General features: G+C 43.6%; 1 protein-coding gene across 1 annotated transcript in view; it reads left to right on the forward strand.

Annotated features, from left to right (window-relative positions):
• LOC140108378 (fish-egg lectin-like) overlaps window positions 1–18,387 on the forward strand; it is a 31,609-nt gene extending 13,222 nt beyond the window's left edge. Inside the window, exon 4 of the mRNA XM_072131695.1 lies at window positions 18,058–18,387. Within this exon, the coding sequence (XP_071987796.1) occupies window positions 18,058–18,223 (166 nt within the window). The 3' untranslated portion in view covers window positions 18,224–18,387. The remainder of the gene's footprint in view (window positions 1–18,057) is intronic.
• Window positions 18,388–18,801: the final 414 nt, after the last annotated feature.

The raw sequence follows: 18,801 nt of genomic DNA on the forward strand, positions 1-18,801 counted from the left end.
CCCTAGTGGTGGTGTATAATCTGTATGTAGTGATCTCCTCCTAGTGGTGGTGTATAATCTGTATGTAGTGATCTCCCCCTAGTGGTGGTGTATAATCTGTATGTAGTGATTTCTCCTAGTGGTGGTGTATAATCTGTATGTAGTGATCTCCTCCTAGTGGTGGTGTATAATCTGTATGTAGTGATCTCCCCCTAGTGGTGGTGTATAATATGTATGTAGTGATCTCCACCTAGTAGTGGTGTATAATGTGTATATAGTGATCTCCCCCTAGTGGTGGTGTATAATCTGTATGTAGTGATCTCCCCCTAGTGGTAGTGTATAATGTGTATGTAGTGATCTCCCCCTAGTGGTGGTGTATAATGTGTATGTAGTGAGCTCCTCCTAGTGGTGGTGTATAATCTGTATGTAGTGATCTCCCCCTAGTGGTGGTGTATAATCTGTATGTAGTGAGCTCCCCCTAGTGGTGGTGTATAATCTGTATGTAGTGATCTCCCCCTAGTGGTGGTGTATAATCTGTATGTAGTGATCTCCTCCTAGTGGTGGTGTATAATATGTATGTAGTGATCTCCTCCTAGTGGTGGTGTATAATCTGTATGTAGTGATCTCCGCCTAGTGGTGGTGTATAATCTGTATGTAGTGATCTCCCCCTAGTGGTGATGTATGTTCTGTATGCCGTGATCTCCCCCTAGTGGTGGTGTATAATCTGTATGTAGTGATCTCCCCCTAGTGGTGGTGTATAATCTGTATGTAGTGAGCTCCTCCTAGTGGTGGTGTATAATCTGTATGTAGTCACCTCCCCCTAGTGGTGGTGTATAATCTGTATGTAGTGATCTCCTCCTAGTGGTGGTGTATAATGTGTATGTAGTGATCTCCTCCTAGTGGTGGTGTATAATGTGTATGTAGTGATCTCCCCCTAGTGGTGGTGTATAATCTGTATGTAGTGATCTCCCCCTAGTGGTGGTGTATAATCTGTATGTAGTGATCTCCCCCTAGTGGTGGTGTATAATCTGTATGTAGTGATCTCCCCCTAGTGGTGGTGTATAATCTGTATGTAGTGAGCTCCTCCTAGTGGTGGTGTATAATGTGTATGTAGTGATCTCCCCCTAGTGGTGGTGTATAATCTGTATGTAGTGATCTCCTCCTAGTGGTGGTGTATAATGTGTATGTAGTGATCTCCTCCTAGTGGTGGTGTATAATGTGTATGTAGTGATCTCCTCCTAGTGGTGGTGTATAATCTGTATGTAGTGATCTCCCCCTAGTGGTGGTGTATAATCTGTATGTAGTGATCTCCCCCTAGTGGTGGTGTATAATCTGTATGTAGTGAGCTCCTCCTAGTGGTGGTGTATAATGTGTATGTAGTGATCTCCCCCTAGTGGTGGTGTATAATCTGTATGTAGTGATCTCCTCCTAGTGGTGGTGTATAATGTGTATGTAGTGATCTCCTCCTAGTGGTGGTGTATAATGTGTATGTAGTGATCTCCTCCTAGTGGTGGTGTATAATCTGTATGTAGTGATCTCCTCCTAGTGGTGGTGTATAATCTGTATGTAGTGATCTCCCCCTAGTGGTGGTGTATAATCTGTATGTAGTGATCTCCCCCTAGTGGTGGTGTATAATCTGTATGTAGTGAGCTCCTCCTAGTGGTGGTGTATAATGTGTATGTAGTGATCTCCCCCTAGTGGTGGTGTATAATCTGTATGTAGTCACCTCCCCCTAGTGGTGGTGTATAATCTGTATGTAGTGATCTCCCCCTAGTGGTGGTGTATAATCTGTATGTAGTGATCTCCCCCTAGTGGTGGTGTATAATGTGTATGTAGTGATCTCCCCCTAGTGGTGGTGTATAATCTGTATGTAGTGATCTCCTCCTAGTGGTGGTGTATAATGTGTATGTAGTGATCTCCCCCTAGTGGTGGTGTATAATCTGTATGTAGTGATCTCCCCCTAGTGGTGGTGTATAATCTGTATGTAGTGAGCTCCTCCTAGTGGTGGTGTATAATGTGTATGTAGTGATCTCCCCCTAGTGGTGGTGTATAATCTGTATGTAGTCACCTCCCCCTAGTGGTGGTGTATAATCTGTATGTAGTGATCTCCTCCTAGTGGTGGTGTATAATGTGTATATAGTAATATCCTCCTAGTGGTGGTGTATAATCTGTATGTAGTGAGCTCCCCCTAGTGGTGGTGTATAATCTGTATGCAGTGATCTCCTCCTAGTGGTGGTGTATAATGTGTATGTAGTGATCTCCTCCTAGTGGTGGTGTATAATGTGTATGTAGTGATCTCCCCCTAGTGGTGGTGTATAATGTGTATGTAGTGATCTCCTCCTAGTGGTGGTGTATAATCTGTATGTAGTGATCTCCTCCTAGTGGTGGTGTATAATGTGTATGTAGTGATCTCCCCCTAGTGGTGGTGTATAATCTGTATGTAGTGAGCTCCTCCTAGTGGTGGTGTATAATGTGTATGTAGTGAGCTCCTCCTAGTGGTGGTGTATAATGTGTATGTAGTGATCTCCTCCTAGTGGTGGTGTATAATCTGTATGTAGTGAGCTCCCCCTAGTGGTGGTGTATAATCTGTATGTAGTGAGCTCCCCCTAGTGGTGGTGTATAATCTGTATGTAGTGATCTCCTCCTAGTGGTGGTGTATAATGTGTATGTAGTGATCTCCTCCTAGTGGTGGTGTATAATGTGTATGTAGTGATCTCCCCCTAGTGGTGGTGTATAATCTGTATGTAGTGATCTCCCCCTAGTGGGGTGTATAATCTGTATGTAGTGATCTCCCCCTAGTGGTGCTGTATAATCTGTATGTAGTGATCTCCCCCTAGTGGTGGTGTATAATGTGTATGTAGTGATCTCCCCCTAGTGGTGGTGTATAATCTGTATGTAGTGATCTCCCCCTAGTGGTGGTGTATAATCTGTATGTAGTGATCTCCTTCTAGTGGTGGTGTATAATCTGTATGTAGTGATCTCCTTCTAGTGGTGGTGTATAATCTGTATGTAGTGAGCTCCCCCTAGTGGTGGTGTATAATCTGTATGTAGTGATCTCCTCCTAGTGGTGGTGTATAATCTGTATGTAGTGATCTCCTCCTAGTGGTGGTGTATAATGTGTGTGTAGTGATCTCCTCCTAGTGGTGGCGTATAATGTGTATGTAGTGATCTCCTCCTAGTGGTGGTGTAAAATGTGTATGTAGTGAGCTCCCCCTAGTGGTGGTGTATAATCTGTATGTAGTGATCTCCTCCTAGTGGTGGTGTATAATCTGTATGTAGTGATCCCCTCCTAGTGGTGGTGTATAATGTGTATGTAGTGATCTCCTCCTAGTGGTGGTGCATAATCTGTATGTAGTGATCTCCTCCTAGTGGTGGTGTATAATCTGTATGTAGTGATCTCCTCCTAGTGGTGGTGTATAATCTATATGTAGTGATCTCCTCCTAGTGGTTGTGTATAATGTGTATGTAGTGATCTCCCCCTAGTGGTGGTGTATAATCTGTATGTAGTGATCTCCTCCTAGTGGTGGTGTATAATCTGTATGTAGTCATCTCCTCCTAGTGGTGGTGTATAATCTGTATGTAGTGATCTCCTCCTAGTGGTGGTGTATAATCTGTATGTAGTGATCTCCCCCTAGTGGTGGTGTATAATCTGTATGTAGTGATCTCCTCCTAGTGGTGGTGTATAATCTGTATGTAGTGACCTCCCTCTAGTGGTGGTGTATAATAAGTATGTAGTGATCTCCTCCTAGTGGTGGTGTATAATCTGTATGTAGTGATCTCCTAGTGGTGATGTATAATCTGTATGTAGTGATCTCCCCCTAGTGGTGGTGTATAATCTGTATGTAGTGATCTTCTCCTAGTGGTGGCGTATAATGTGTATGTAGTGATCTCCCCCTAGTGGTGGTGTATATTCTGTATGTAGTGATCTCCTCCTATTGGTGGTGTATAATCTGTATGTAGTGATCTCCCCCTAGTGGTGGTGTATAATCTGTATGTAGTGATCTCCTCCTAGTGGTGGTGTATAATCTGTATGTAGTGATCTCCTCCTAGTGGTGGTGTATAATGTGTATGTAGTGATCTCCCCCTAGTGGTGCTGTATAATCTGTATGTAGTGATCTCCTCCTAGTGGTGGTGTATAATCTGTATGTAGTGATCTCCTCCTAGTGGTGGCGTATAATGTGTATGTAGTGATCTCCTCCTAGTGGTGGTGTAAAATATGTATGTAGTGAGCTCCCCCTAGTGGTGGTGTATAATCTGTATGTAGTGATCTCCTCCTAGTGGTGGTGTATAATCTGTATGTAGTGATCCCCTCCTAGTGGTGGTGTATAATGTGTATGTAGTGATCTCCTCCTAGTGGTGGTGCATAATCTGTATGTAGTGATCTCCTCCTAGTGGTGGTGTATAATCTGTATGTAGTGATCTCCTCCTAGTGGTGGTGTATAATCTATATGTAGTGATCTCCTCCTAGTGGTGGTGTATAATGTGTATGTAGTGATCTCCCCCTAGTGGTGGTGTATAATCTGTATGTAGTGATCTCCTCCTAGTGGTGGTGTATAATCTGTATGTAGTCATCTCCTCCTAGTGGTGGTGTATAATCTGTATGTAGTGATCTCCTCCTAGTGGTGGTGTATAATCTGTATGTAGTGATCTCCCCCTAGTGGTGGTGTATAATCTGTATGTAGTGATCTCCTCCTAGTGGTGGTGTATAATCTGTATGTAGTGACCTCCCTCTAGTGGTGGTGTATAATCTGTATGTAGTGATCTCCTCCTAGTGGTGGTGTATAATCTGTATGTAGTGATCTCCTAGTGGTGATGTATAATCTGTATGTAGTGATCTCCCCCTAGTGGTGGTGTATAATCTGTATGTAGTGATCTTCTCCTAGTGGTGGCGTATAATGTGTATGTAGTGATCTCCCCCTAGTGGTGGTGTATAATCTGTATGTAGTGATCTCCTCCTAGTGGTGGTGTATAATGTGTATGTAGTGATCTCCCCCTAGTGGTGGCGTATAATCTGTATGTAGTGATCTCCCCCTAGTGGTGATGTATAATGTGTATGTAGTGATCTCCTCCTAGTGGTGGTGTATAATGTGTATTTAGTGATCTCCCCCTAGTGGTGGTGTATAATCTGTATGTAGTGATCTCCTCCTAGTGGTGGTGTATAATCTGTATGTAGTGATCTCCTCCGAGTGGTGGTGTATAATGTGTATGTAGTGATCTCCCCCTAGTGGTGGTGTATAATCTGTATGTAGTGAGCTCCCCCTAGTGGTGGTGTATAATCTGTATGTAGTGATCTCCTCCTAGTGGTGGTGTATAATCTGTATGTAGTGATCTCCTCCTAGTGGTGGTGTATAATGTGTATGTAGTGATCTCCCCCTAGTGGTGCTGTATAATCTGTATGTAGTGATCTCCTCCTAGTGGTGGTGTATAATCTGTATGTAGTGATCTCCCCCTAGTGGTGGTGTATAATGTGTATGTAGTGATCTCCTCCTAGTGGTGGTGTATAATCTGTATATAGTGATCTCTCCCTAGTGGTGGTGTATAATCTGTATGTAGTGATCTCCTCCTAGAGGTCGTGTATAATGTGTATGTAGTGATCTCCCCCTAGTGGTGGTGTATAATCTGTATGTAGTGATCTCCTCCTAGTGGTCGTGTATAATGTGTATGTAGTGATCTCCCCCTAGTGGTGGTGTATAATCTGTATGTAGTGATCTCCCCCTAGTGGTGGTGTATAATCTGTATGTAGTGAGCTCCTCCTAGTGGTGGTGTATAATGTGTATGTAGTGATCTCCCCCTAGTGGTGGTGTATAATCTGTATGTAGTGAGCTCCCCCTAGTGGTGGTGTATAATCTGTATGTAGTGATTTCCTCCTAGTGGTGGTGTATAATGTGTATATAGTAATCTCCTCCTAGTGGTGGTGTTTAATCTGTATGTAGTGAGCTCCCCCTAGTGGTGGTGTATAATCTGTATGTAGTGATCTCCTCCTAGTGGTGGTGTATAATGTGTATGTAGTGATCTCCTCCTAGTGGTGGTGTATAATGTGTATGTAGTGATCTCCCCCTAGTGGTGGTGTATAATCTGTATGTAGTGATCTCCCCCTAGTGGTGGTGTATAATCTGTATGTAGTGATCTCCCCCTAGTGGTGGTGTATAATCTGTATGTAGTGATCTCCCCCTAGTGGTGATGTATAATGTGTATGTAGTGATCTCCCCCTAGTGGTGGTGTATAATCTGTATGTAGTGATCTCCCCCTAGTGGTGGTGTATAATCTGTATGTAGTGATCTCCTTCTAGTGGTGGTGTATAATCTGTATGTAGTGATCTCCTTCTAGTGGTGGTGTATAATCTGTATGTAGTGAGCTCCCCCTAGTGGTGGTGTATAATCTGTATGTAGTGATCTCCTCCTAGTGGTGGTGTATAATGTGTATGTAGTGATCTCCTCCTAGTGGTGGTGTAAAATGTGTATGTAGTGAGCTCCCCCTAGTGGTGGTGTATAATCTGTATGTAGTGATCTCCTCCTAGTGGTGGTGTATAATCTGTATGTAGTGATCCCCTCCTAGTGGTGGTGTATAATGTGTATGTAGTGATCTCCTCCTAGTGGTGGTGCATAATCTGTATGTAGTGATCTCCTCCTAGTGGTGGTGTATAATCTGTATGTAGTGATCTCCTCCTAGTGGTGGTGTATAATCTGTATGTAGTGATCTCCTCCTAGTGGTGGTGTATAATATGTATGTAGTGAGCTCCCCCTAGTGGTGGTGTATAATCTGTATGTAGTGATCTCCTCCTAGTGGTGGTGTATAATCTGTATGTATTGATCCCCTCCTAATGGTGGTGTATAATGTGTATGTAGTGATCTCCTCCTAGTGGTGGTGTATAATCTGTATGTAGTGATCTCCTCCTAGTGGTGGTGTATAATATGTATGTAGTGAGCTCCCCCTAGTGGTGGTGTATAATCTGTATGTAGTGATCTCCTCCTAGTGGTGGTGTATAATCTGTATGTAGTGATCCCCTCCTAGTGGTGGTGTATAATGTGTATGTAGTGATCTCCTCCTAGTGGTGGTGCATAATCTGTATGTAGTGATCTCCTCCTAGTGGTGGTGTATAATCTGTATGTAGTGATCTCCTCCTAGTGGTGGTGTATAATCTATATGTAGTGATCTCCTCCTAGTGGTGGTGTATAATGTGTATGTAGTGATCTCCCCCTAGTGGTGGTGTATAATCTGTATGTAGTGATCTCCTCCTAGTGGTGGTGTATAATCTGTATGTAGTCATCTCCTCCTAGTGGTGGTGTATAATCTGTATGTAGTGATCTCCTCCTAGTGGTGGTGTATAATCTGTATGTAGTGATCTCCCCCTAGTGGTGGTGTATAATCTGTATGTAGTGATCTCCTCCTAGTGGTGGTGTATAATCTGTATGTAGTGACCTCCCTCTAGTGGTGGTGTATAATCTGTATGTAGTGATCTCCTCCTAGTGGTGGTGTATAATCTGTATGTAGTGAACTCCTAGTGGTGATGTATAATCTGTATGTAGTGATCTCCCCCTAGTGGTGGTGCATAATCTGTATGTAGTGATCTTCTCCTAGTGGTGGTGTATAATGTGTATGTAGTGATCTCCCCCTAGTGGTGGTGTATATTCTGTATGTAGTGATCTCCTCCTATTGGTGGTGTATAATGTGTGTGTAGTGATCTCCCCCTAGTGGTGGTGTATAATCTGTATGTAGTGATCTCCTCCTAGTGGTGGTGTATAATGTGTATGTAGTGATCTCCTCCTAGTGGTGGTGTATAATGTGTATTTAGTGATCTCCCCCTAGTGGTGGTGTATAATCTGTATGTAGTGATCTCCTCCTAGTGGTGGTGTATAATGTGTATGTAGTGATCCCCCCCTAGTGGTGGTGTATAATCTGTATGTAGTGATCTCCTCCTAGTGGTGGTGTATAATCTGTATGTAGTGATCTCCTCCTAGTGGTGGTGTATAATGTGTATGTAGTGATCTCCCCCTAGTGGTGGTGTATAATCTGTATGTAGTGAGCTCCCCCTAGTGGTGGTGTATAATCTGTATGTAGTGATCTCCTCCTAGTGGTGGTGTATAATCTGTATGTAGTGATCTCCTCCTAGTGGTGGTGTATAATGTGTATGTAGTGATCTCCCCCTAGTGGTGCTGTATAATCTGTATGTAGTGATCTCCTCCTAGTGGTGGTGTATAATCTGTATGTAGTGATCTCCCCCTAGTGGTGGTGTATAATGTGTATGTAGTGATCTCCTCCTAGTGGTGGTGTATAATCTGTATATAGTGATCTCTCCCTAGTGGTGGTGTATAATCTGTATGTAGTGATCTCCTCCTAGAGGTCGTGTATAATGTGTATGTAGTGAGCTCCCCCTAGTGGTGGTGTATAATCTGTATGTAGTGATCTCCTCCTAGTGGTCGTGTATAATGTGTATGTAGTGATCTCCCCCTAGTGGTGGTGTATAATCTGTATGTAGTGATCTCCCCCTAGTGGTGGTGTATAATCTGTATGTAGTGAGCTCCTCCTAGTGGTGGTGTATAATGTGTATGTAGTGATCTCCCCCTAGTGGTGGTGTATAATCTGTATGTAGTGAGCTCCCCCTAGTGGTGGTGTATAATCTGTATGTAGTGATCTCCTCCTAGTGGTGGTGTATAATGTGTATATAGTAATCTCCTCCTAGTGGTGGTGTTTAATCTGTATGTAGTGAGCTCCCCCTAGTGGTGGTGTATAATCTGTATGTAGTGATCTCCTCCTAGTGGTGGTGTATAATGTGTATGTAGTGATCTCCTCCTAGTGGTGGTGTATAATGTGTATGTAGTGATCTCCCCCTAGTGGTGGTGTATAATCTGTATGTAGTGATCTCCCCCTAGTGGTGGTGTATAATCTGTATGTAGTGATCTCCCCCTAGTGGTGGTGTATAATCTGTATGTAGTGATCTCCCCCTAGTGGTGATGAATAATGTGTATGTAGTGATCTCCCCCTAGTGGTGGTGTATAATCTGTATGTAGTGATCTCCCCCTAGTGGTGGTGTATAATCTGTATGTAGTGATCTCCTTCTAGTGGTGGTGTATAATCTGTATGTAGTGATCTCCTTCTAGTGGTGGTGTATAATCTGTATGTAGTGAGCTCCCCCTAGTGGTGGTGTATAATCTGTATGTAGTGATCTCCTCCTAGTGGTGGTGTATAATGTGTATGTAGTGATCTCCTCCTAGTGGTGGTGTAAAATGTGTATGTAGTGAGCTCCCCCTAGTGGTGGTGTATAATCTGTATGTAGTGATCTCCTCCTAGTGGTGGTGTATAATCTGTATGTAGTGATCCCCTCCTAGTGGTGGTGTATAATGTGTATGCAGTGATCTCCTCCTAGTGGTGGTGCATAATCTGTATGTAGTGATCTCCTCCTAGTGGTGGTGTATAATCTGTATGTAGTGATCTCCTCCTAGTGGTGGTGTATAATATGTATGTAGTGATCTCCCCCTAGTGGTGGCGTATAATCTGTATGTAGTGATCTCCCCCTAGTGGTGATGTATAATGTGTATGTAGTGATCTCCCCCTAGTGGTGGTGTATAATGTGTATTTAGTGATCTCCCCCTAGTGGTGGTGTATAATCTGTATGTAGTGATCTCCACCTAGTGGTGGTGTATAATGTGTATGTAGTGAGCTCCCCCTAGTGGTGGTGTATAATGTGTATGTAGTGATCTTCCCCTAGTGGTGGTGTATAATGTGTATGTAGTGATCCCCCCCTAGTGGTGGTGTATAATCTGTATGTAGTGATCTCCTCCTAGTGGTGGTGTATAATGTGTATGTAGTGATCTCCTCCTAGTGGTGGTGTATAATGTGTATGTAGTGATCTCCCCCTAGTGGTGGTGTATAATCTGTATGTAGTGAGCTCCCCCTAGTGGTGGTGTATAATCTGTATGTAGTGATCTCCTCCTAGTGGCGGTGTATAATCTGTATGTAGTGATCTCCTCCTAGTGGTGGTGTATATTCTGTATGTAGTGATCTCCTCCTATTGGTGGTGTATAATGTGTGTGTAGTGATCTCCCCCTAGTGGTGGTGTATAATCTGTATGTAGTGATCTCCTCCTAGTGGTGGTGTATAATGTGTATGTAGTGATCTCCTCCTAGTGGTGGTGTATAATGTGTATTTAGTGATCTCCCCCTAGTGGTGGTGTATAATCTGTATGTAGTGATCTCCTCCTAGTGGTGGTGTATAATGTGTATGTAGTGATCCCCCCCTAGTGGTGGTGTATAATCTGTATGTAGTGATCTCCTCCTAGTGGTGGTGTATAATCTGTATGTAGTGATCTCCTCCTAGTGGTGGTGTATAATGTGTATGTAGTGATCTCCCCCTAGTGGTGGTGTATAATCTGTATGTAGTGAGCTCCCCCTAGTGGTGGTGTATAATCTGTATGTAGTGATCTCCTCCTAGTGGTGGTGTATAATCTGTATGTAGTGATCTCCTCCTAGTGGTGGTGTATAATGTGTATGTAGTGATCTCCCCCTAGTGGTGCTGTATAATCTGTATGTAGTGATCTCCTCCTAGTGGTGGTGTATAATCTGTATGTAGTGATCTCCCCCTAGTGGTGGTGTATAATGTGTATGTAGTGATCTCCTCCTAGTGGTGGTGTATAATCTGTATATAGTGATCTCTCCCTAGTGGTGGTGTATAATCTGTATGTAGTGATCTCCTCCTAGAGGTCGTGTATAATGTGTATGTAGTGAGCTCCCCCTAGTGGTGGTGTATAATCTGTATGTAGTGATCTCCTCCTAGTGGTCGTGTATAATGTGTATGTAGTGATCTCCCCCTAGTGGTGGTGTATAATCTGTATGTAGTGATCTCCCCCTAGTGGTGGTGTATAATCTGTATGTAGTGAGCTCCTCCTAGTGGTGGTGTATAATGTGTATGTAGTGATCTCCCCCTAGTGGTGGTGTATAATCTGTATGTAGTGAGCTCCCCCTAGTGGTGGTGTATAATCTGTATGTAGTGATCTCCTCCTAGTGGTGGTGTATAATGTGTATATAGTAATCTCCTCCTAGTGGTGGTGTTTAATCTGTATGTAGTGAGCTCCCCCTAGTGGTGGTGTATAATCTGTATGTAGTGATCTCCTCCTAGTGGTGGTGTATAATGTGTATGTAGTGATCTCCTCCTAGTGGTGGTGTATAATGTGTATGTAGTGATCTCCCCCTAGTGGTGGTGTATAATCTGTATGTAGTGATCTCCCCCTAGTGGTGGTGTATAATCTGTATGTAGTGATCTCCCCCTAGTGGTGGTGTATAATCTGTATGTAGTGATCTCCCCCTAGTGGTGATGTATAATGTGTATGTAGTGATCTCCCCCTAGTGGTGGTGTATAATCTGTATGTAGTGATCTCCCCCTAGTGGTGGTGTATAATCTGTATGTAGTGATCTCCTTCTAGTGGTGGTGTATAATCTGTATGTAGTGATCTCCTTCTAGTGGTGGTGTATAATCTGTATGTAGTGAGCTCCCCCTAGTGGTGGTGTATAATCTGTATGTAGTGATCTCCTCCTAGTGGTGGTGTATAATGTGTATGTAGTGATCTCCTCCTAGTGGTGGTGTAAAATGTGTATGTAGTGAGCTCCCCCTAGTGGTGGTGTATAATCTGTATGTAGTGATCTCCTCCTAGTGGTGGTGTATAATCTGTATGTAGTGATCCCCTCCTAGTGGTGGTGTATAATGTGTATGCAGTGATCTCCTCCTAGTGGTGGTGCATAATCTGTATGTAGTGATCTCCTCCTAGTGGTGGTGTATAATCTGTATGTAGTGATCTCCTCCTAGTGGTGGTGTATAATATGTATGTAGTGATCTCCCCCTAGTGGTGGCGTATAATCTGTATGTAGTGATCTCCCCCTAGTGGTGATGTATAATGTGTATGTAGTGATCTCCCCCTAGTGGTGGTGTATAATGTGTATTTAGTGATCTCCCCCTAGTGGTGGTGTATAATCTGTATGTAGTGATCTCCACCTAGTGGTGGTGTATAATGTGTATGTAGTGAGCTCCCCCTAGTGGTGGTGTATAATGTGTATGTAGTGATCTTCCCCTAGTGGTGGTGTATAATGTGTATGTAGTGATCCCCCCCTAGTGGTGGTGTATAATCTGTATGTAGTGATCTCCTCCTAGTGGTGGTGTATAATGTGTATGTAGTGATCTCCTCCTAGTGGTGGTGTATAATGTGTATGTAGTGATCTCCCCCTAGTGGTGGTGTATAATCTGTATGTAGTGAGCTCCCCCTAGTGGTGGTGTATAATCTGTATGTAGTGATCTCCTCCTAGTGGCGGTGTATAATCTGTATGTAGTGATCTCCTCCTAGTGGTGGTGTATAATCTGTATGTAGTGATCTCCTCCTAGTGGTGGTGTATAATGTGTATGTAGTGATCCCCCCCTAGTGGTGGTGTTTAATCTGTATGTAGTGATCTCCTCCTAGTGGTGGTGTATAATCTGTATGTAGTGATCTCCTCCTAGTGGTGGTGTATAATGTGTATGTAGTGATCTCCCCCTAGTGGTGGTGTATAATCTGTATGTAGTGAGCTCCCCCTAGTGGTGGTGTATAATCTGTATGTAGTGATCTCCTCCTAGTAGTGGTGTATAATCTGTATGTAGTGATCTCCTCCTAGTGGTGGTGTATAATCTGTATGTAGTGATCTCCTCCTAGTAATGGTGTATAATGTGTATGTAGTGATCTCCCCCTAGTGGTGGTGTATAATCTGTATGTAGTGAGCTCCCCCTAGTGGTGGTGTATAATGTGTATGTAGTGATCTCCTTCTAGTGGTGGTGTATAATGTGTATGTAGTGAGCTCCCCCTAGTGGTGGTGTATAATGTGTATGTAGTGATCTCCTCCTAGCGGTGGTGTATAATCTGTATGTAGTGATCTCCTCCTAGTGGTGGTGTGTAATCTGTATTTAGTGATCTCCTCCTAGTGGTGGTGTATAATCTGTATGTAGTGAGCTCTCCCTAGTGGTGGTGTATAATCTGTATGTAGTGATCTCCTCCTAGTGGTGGTGTATAATCTGTATGTAGTGATCTCCCCCTAGTGGTGATGTATAATGTGTATGTAGTGATCTCCCCCTAGTGGTGGTGTATAATCTGTATGCAGTGATCTCCCCCTAGTGGTGGTGTATAACCGGTATGTAGTGATCTCCCCCTAGTGGTGATGTATAATCTGTATGTAGTGCTCTCCTCCTAGTGGTGGTGTATAATGTGTATGTAGTGAGCTCCCCCTAGTGGTGGTGTATAATGTGTATGTAGTGACCTCCCCCTAGTGGTGGTGTATACTGTGTATGTAGTGATCTCCTCCTAGTGGTGGTGTATAATCTGTATGTAGTGATCTCCCCAGAGTGGTGGTGTATAATCTGTATGTAGTGAGCTCTCCCTAGTGGTGGTGTATAATGTGTATGTAGTGATCTCCCCCTAGTGGTGGTGTATAATCTGTATGTAGTGATCTCCCTAGTGGTGGTTTATAATGTGTATGTAGTGATCTCCTCCTAGTGGTGGTGTATAATCTCTATGTAGTGATCTCCTCCTAGTGGTGGTGTATAATCTGTATGTAGTGATCTCCTCCTAGTGGTGGTGTATAATCTGTATGTAGTGATCTCCCCCTAGTGGTGGTGTATAATGTGTATGTAGTGATCTCCTCCTAGTAGTGGTGTATAATCTGTATATAATGATCTCTCCCTAGTGGTGGTGTATAATCTGTATGTAGTGAGCTCCTCCTAGTGGTGGTGTATAATTTGTATGTAGTGATCTCCTCCGAGTGGTGGTGTATAATGTGTATGTAGTGATCTCCTCCTAGTGGTGGTGTATAATGTGTATGTAGTGCTCACCCCCTAGTGGTGGTATATAATCTGTATGTAGTGATCTCCTCCTAGTGGTGGTGTATAATCTGTATGTAGTGATCTCCCCCTAGTGGTGGAGTATAATCTGTATGTAGTGATCTCCTCCTAGTGGTGGTGTATAATGTGTATGTAGTGATCTCCCCCTAGTGGTGGTGTATAATCTGTATGTAGTGATCTCCCTAGTGGTGGTGTATAATGTGTATGTAGTGATCTCCTCCTAGTGGTGGTGTATAATCTGTATGTAGTGATCTCCTCCTAGTGGTGGTGTATAATGTGTATGTAGTGATCTCCTCCTAGTGGTGGTGTATAATCTGTATGTAGTGATCTCCTCCTAGTGGTGGTGTATAATGTGTATGTAGAGATCTCCTCCTAGTGGTGGTGTATAATATGTATGTAGTGATCTCCCCCTAGTGGTGGTGTATAATCTGTATGTAGTGATCTCCCCCTAGTGGTGGTGTATAATCTGTATGTAGTGAGCTCCCCCTAGTGGTGGTGTATAATGTGTATGTAGTGATCTCCCCCTAGTGGTGGTGTATAATGTGTATGTAGTGCTCACCCCCTAGTGGTGGTATATAATCTGTATGTAGTGATCTCCTCCTAGTGGTGGTGTATAATCTGTATGTAGTGATCTCCCCCTAGTGGTGATGTATAATATGTATGTAGTGATCTTTCCCTAGTGGTGGTGTATAATCTGTATGTAGTGATCTCCCCCTAGTGGTGGTGTATAATCTGTATGTAGTGATCTCCCCCTAGTGGTGATGTATAATATGTATGTAGTGATCTCTCCCTAGTGGTGGTGTATAATCTGTATGTAGTGATCTCCCCCTAGTGGTGGTGTATAATCTGTATGTAGTGATCTCCCCCTAGTGGTGGTGTATAATGTGTATGTAGTGATCTCCCCCTAGTGGTGGTGTATAATGTGTATGTAGTGCTCACCCCCTAGTGGTGGTATATAATCTGTATGTAGTGATCTCCTCCTAGTGGTGGTGTATAATCTGTATGTAGTGATCTCCCCCTAGTGGTGATGTATAATATGTATGTAGTGATCTCTCCCTAGTGGTGGTGTATAATCTGTATGTAGTGATCTCCCCCTAGTGGTGGTGTATAATCTGTATGTAGTGATCTCCCCCTAGTGGTGGTGTATAATGTGTATGTAGTGATCTCCTCCTAGTGGTGGTGTATAATCTGTATGTAGTGATCTCCCCCTAGTGGTGGTGTATAATGTGTATGTAGTGATCTCCCCCTAGTGGTGGTGTATAATCTGTATGTAGTGAGCTCCTCCTAGTGGTGGTGTATAATCTGTATGTAGTGATCTCCTCCTAGTGGTGGTGTATAATGTGTATGTAGTGCTCACCCCCTAGTGGTGGTGTATAATGTGTATGTAGTGATCTCCCCCTAGTGGTGGTATATAATCTGTATGTAGTGAGCTCCTCCTAGTGGTGGTGTATAATCTGTATGTAGTGAGCTCCCCCTAGTGGTGGTGTATAATGTGTATGTGGTGATCTCCCCCTAGTGTTGGTGTATAATCTGTATGTAGGGACTTCCCCCTAGTGCTGGTGTATAATGTGTATGTAGTGATCTCCTCCTAGTGGTGGTGTATAATCTGTATGTAGTGATCTCCCCCTAGTGGTGATGTATAATATGTATGTAGTGGTCTCTCCCTAGTGGTGGTGTATAATCTGTATGTAGTGATCTCCCCCTAGTGGTGGTGTATAATCTGTATGTAGTGAGCTCCTCCTAGTGGTGGTGTATAATCTGTATGTAGTGATCTCCTCCTAGTGGTGGTGTATAATGTGTATGTAGTGATCTCCCCCTAGTGGTGGTGTATAATGTGTATGTAGTGATCTCCCCCTAGTGGTGGTATATAATCTGTATGTAGTGAGCTCCTCCTAGTGGTGGTGTATAATCTGTATGTAGTGAGCTCCCCCTAGTGGTGGTGTATAATGTGTATGTGGTGATCTCCCCCTAGTGTTGGTGTATAATCTGTATGTAGGGACTTCCCCCTAGTGCTGGTGTATAATGTGTATGTAGTGATCTCCTCCTAGTGGTGGTGTATAATCTGTATGTAGTGATCTCCCCCTAGTGGTGGTGTATAATGTGTATGTAGAGATCTCCCCCTAGTGGTGGTGTATAATGTGTATGTGGTGATCTCCCCCTAGTGGTGGTGTATAATCTGTATGTAGTGATCTCCCCCTAGTGGTGGTGTATAATGTGTATATAGTGATCTCCCCCTAGTGGTGGTGTATAATCTGTATGTAGTGATCTGCTCCTAGTGGTGGTGTATAATGTGTATGTAGTGAGTTCCCCCTAGTGGTGGTGTATAATGTGTATGTAGTGATCTCCCCCTAGTGGTGGTGTATAATCTGTATGTAGTGATCTCCTCCTAGTGGTGGTGTATAATGTGTATGTAGTGATCTCCCCCTAGTGGTGGTGTATAATGTGTATGTAGTGATCTCCCCCTAGTGGTGGTGTATAATGTGTATGTAGTGATCTACCCCTAGTGGTGGTGTATAATGTGTATGTAGTGAGCTCCTCCTAGTGGTGGTGTATAATCTGTATGTAGTGATCCCCCCCTAGTGGTGGTGTATAATCTGTATGTTCTGACCTCCCCCTAGTGGTGGTGTATAATCTGTATGTAGTGATCTCCCCCTAGTGGTGGTGTATAATCTGTATGTAGTGATCTCCACCTAGTGGTGGTGTATAATCTGTATGTAGTGATCTCCCCCTAGTGGTGGTGTATAATCTGTATGTAGTGATCTCCCCCTAGTGGTGGTGTATAATGTGTATGTAGTGATCTCCCCCTAGTGGTGGTGTATAATGTGTATGTAGTGATCTCCCCCTAGTGGTGGTGTATAATGTGTATGTAGTGATCTCCTCCTAGTGGTGGTGTATAATGTGTATGTAGTGATCTCCCCCTAGTGGTGGTGTATAATGTGTATGTAGTGATCTCCTCCTAGTGGTGGTGCATAATGTGTATGTAGTGATCTCCCCCTAGTGGTGGTGTATAATCTGTATGTAGTGATCTCCTCCTAGTGGTGGTGTATAATCTGTATGTAGTGATCTCCCCCTAGTGGTGGTGTATAATGTGTATGTAGTGATCTCCCCCTAGTGGTGGTGTATAATGTGTATGTAGTGATCTCCCCCTAGTGGTGGTGTATAATCTGTATGTAGTGATCTCCTCCTAGTGGTGGTGTATAATGTGTATGTAGTGATCTCCTCCTAGTGGTGGTGTATAATCTGTATGTAGTGATCTCACCCTAGTGGTGGTGTATAATGTGTATGTAGTGATCTCCCCCTAGTGGTGGTGTATAATCTGTATGTAGTGATCTCCTCCTAGTGGTGGTGTATAATGTGTATGTAGTGATCTCCCCCTAGTGGTGGTGTATAATGTGTATGTAGTGATCTCCTCCTAGTGGTGGTATATAATGTGTATGTAGTGATCTCCCCCTAGTGGTGGTGTATAATGTGTATGTAGTGATATCCTCCTAGTGGTGGTGTATAATGTGTATGTAGTGATCCCCCCCTAGTGGTGGTGTATAATCTGTATGTAGTCATCTCCCCCTAGTGGTGGTGTATAATCTGTATGTAGTGATCTCCTCCTAGTGGTGGTGTATAATGTGTATGTAGTGATCTCCCCCTAGTGGTGGTGTAGAATGTGTATGTAGTGATCTCCTCCTAGTGGTGGTGTATAATGTGTATGTAGTGATCTCCCCCTAGTGGTGGTGTATAATCTGTATGTAGTGATCTCCCCCTAGTGGTGGTGTATAATCTGTATGTAGTGATCTCCTCCTAGTGGTGGTGTATAATCTGTATGTAGTGATCTCCCCCTAGTGGTGGTGTATAATGTGTATGTAGTGATCTCCTCCTAGTGGTGGTGTATAATCTGTATGTAGTGATCTCCCCCTAGTGGTGGTGTATAATGTGTATGTAGTGATCTCCTCCTAGTGGTGGTGTATAATGTGTATGTAGTGATCTCCCCCTAGTGGTGGTGTATAATCTTTATGTAGTGATCTCCCCTTAGTGGTGGTGTATAATCTGTAGGTAATGAGCTCCCCCTATTGGTGGTGTAAGTGGCGCATTCCCTCTAGTGGCAGCTGCAGGTAGTGTCTATGTCAGTCCCAGTTGTACAGATCAGTCCTGGGCAGAACATTACAATATATTATAGTTCTGGAGTCTCTGGGTCAGGACTGTCCTGTAGATCTTTGTAACCTTCTCTCTCTCTTTAAGGGAAAGGATCTCGGCCTCTAATCCGATGGGAAGCTCTTGGACCAAGTTGGATTTCTGTGGCAGCTTCCGCCACGTCTCCTGTGATCAGGAACACATCTGGCTCCTCACGAAGGATGGAGACATCTATAAATGTAAAGTGAGTGGAGCCGCGGTCCCCACCCTGTGACATGTGACACGCAGGACGCGGCTCGTATTGTAGAAAGTCATTGTTTGTGATGTAGCAAAAAATCAATGATAAAAAAACAAAAGGCAAAAAAAAATTTAAATTGTGATTTCCATGGACTATTCTTCTATCTTTTGCATCAAATAAATTTTGGTTTACAAACTGATCATGTTCTGTCATCTGTGGCCACAAATTCACCAATAATTCATCAAAAATTCATAAAAATCTTAAATTCTGCATTTTAATTCTGCAGAACTTAAAGGGGCAGCACTAACAGCGAGCGACCTAGATGCAACAACAACGGTAATACAGCACAAAACACCTCCCCAGAGCAGACTGATCAAACTGGAGACCCCAGAGCAGACTTATAATACTGGAGACCCCAGAGCAGACTGATCAAACTGGAGACCCCAGAGCAGACTGATCATACTGGAGACCCCAGAGGAGACTAATAATACTGGAGACCCCAGAGCAGACTGATCAAACTGGAGACCCCAGAGCAGACTTATAATACTGGAGACCCCAGAGCAGACTGATCAAACTGGAGACCCCAGAGCAGACTGATCATACTGGAGACCCCA

Source organism: Engystomops pustulosus, unplaced genomic scaffold (assembly GCF_040894005.1).
Source record: "Engystomops pustulosus unplaced genomic scaffold, aEngPut4.maternal MAT_SCAFFOLD_122, whole genome shotgun sequence".
NCBI lineage: Eukaryota > Metazoa > Chordata > Amphibia > Anura > Leptodactylidae > Engystomops > Engystomops pustulosus.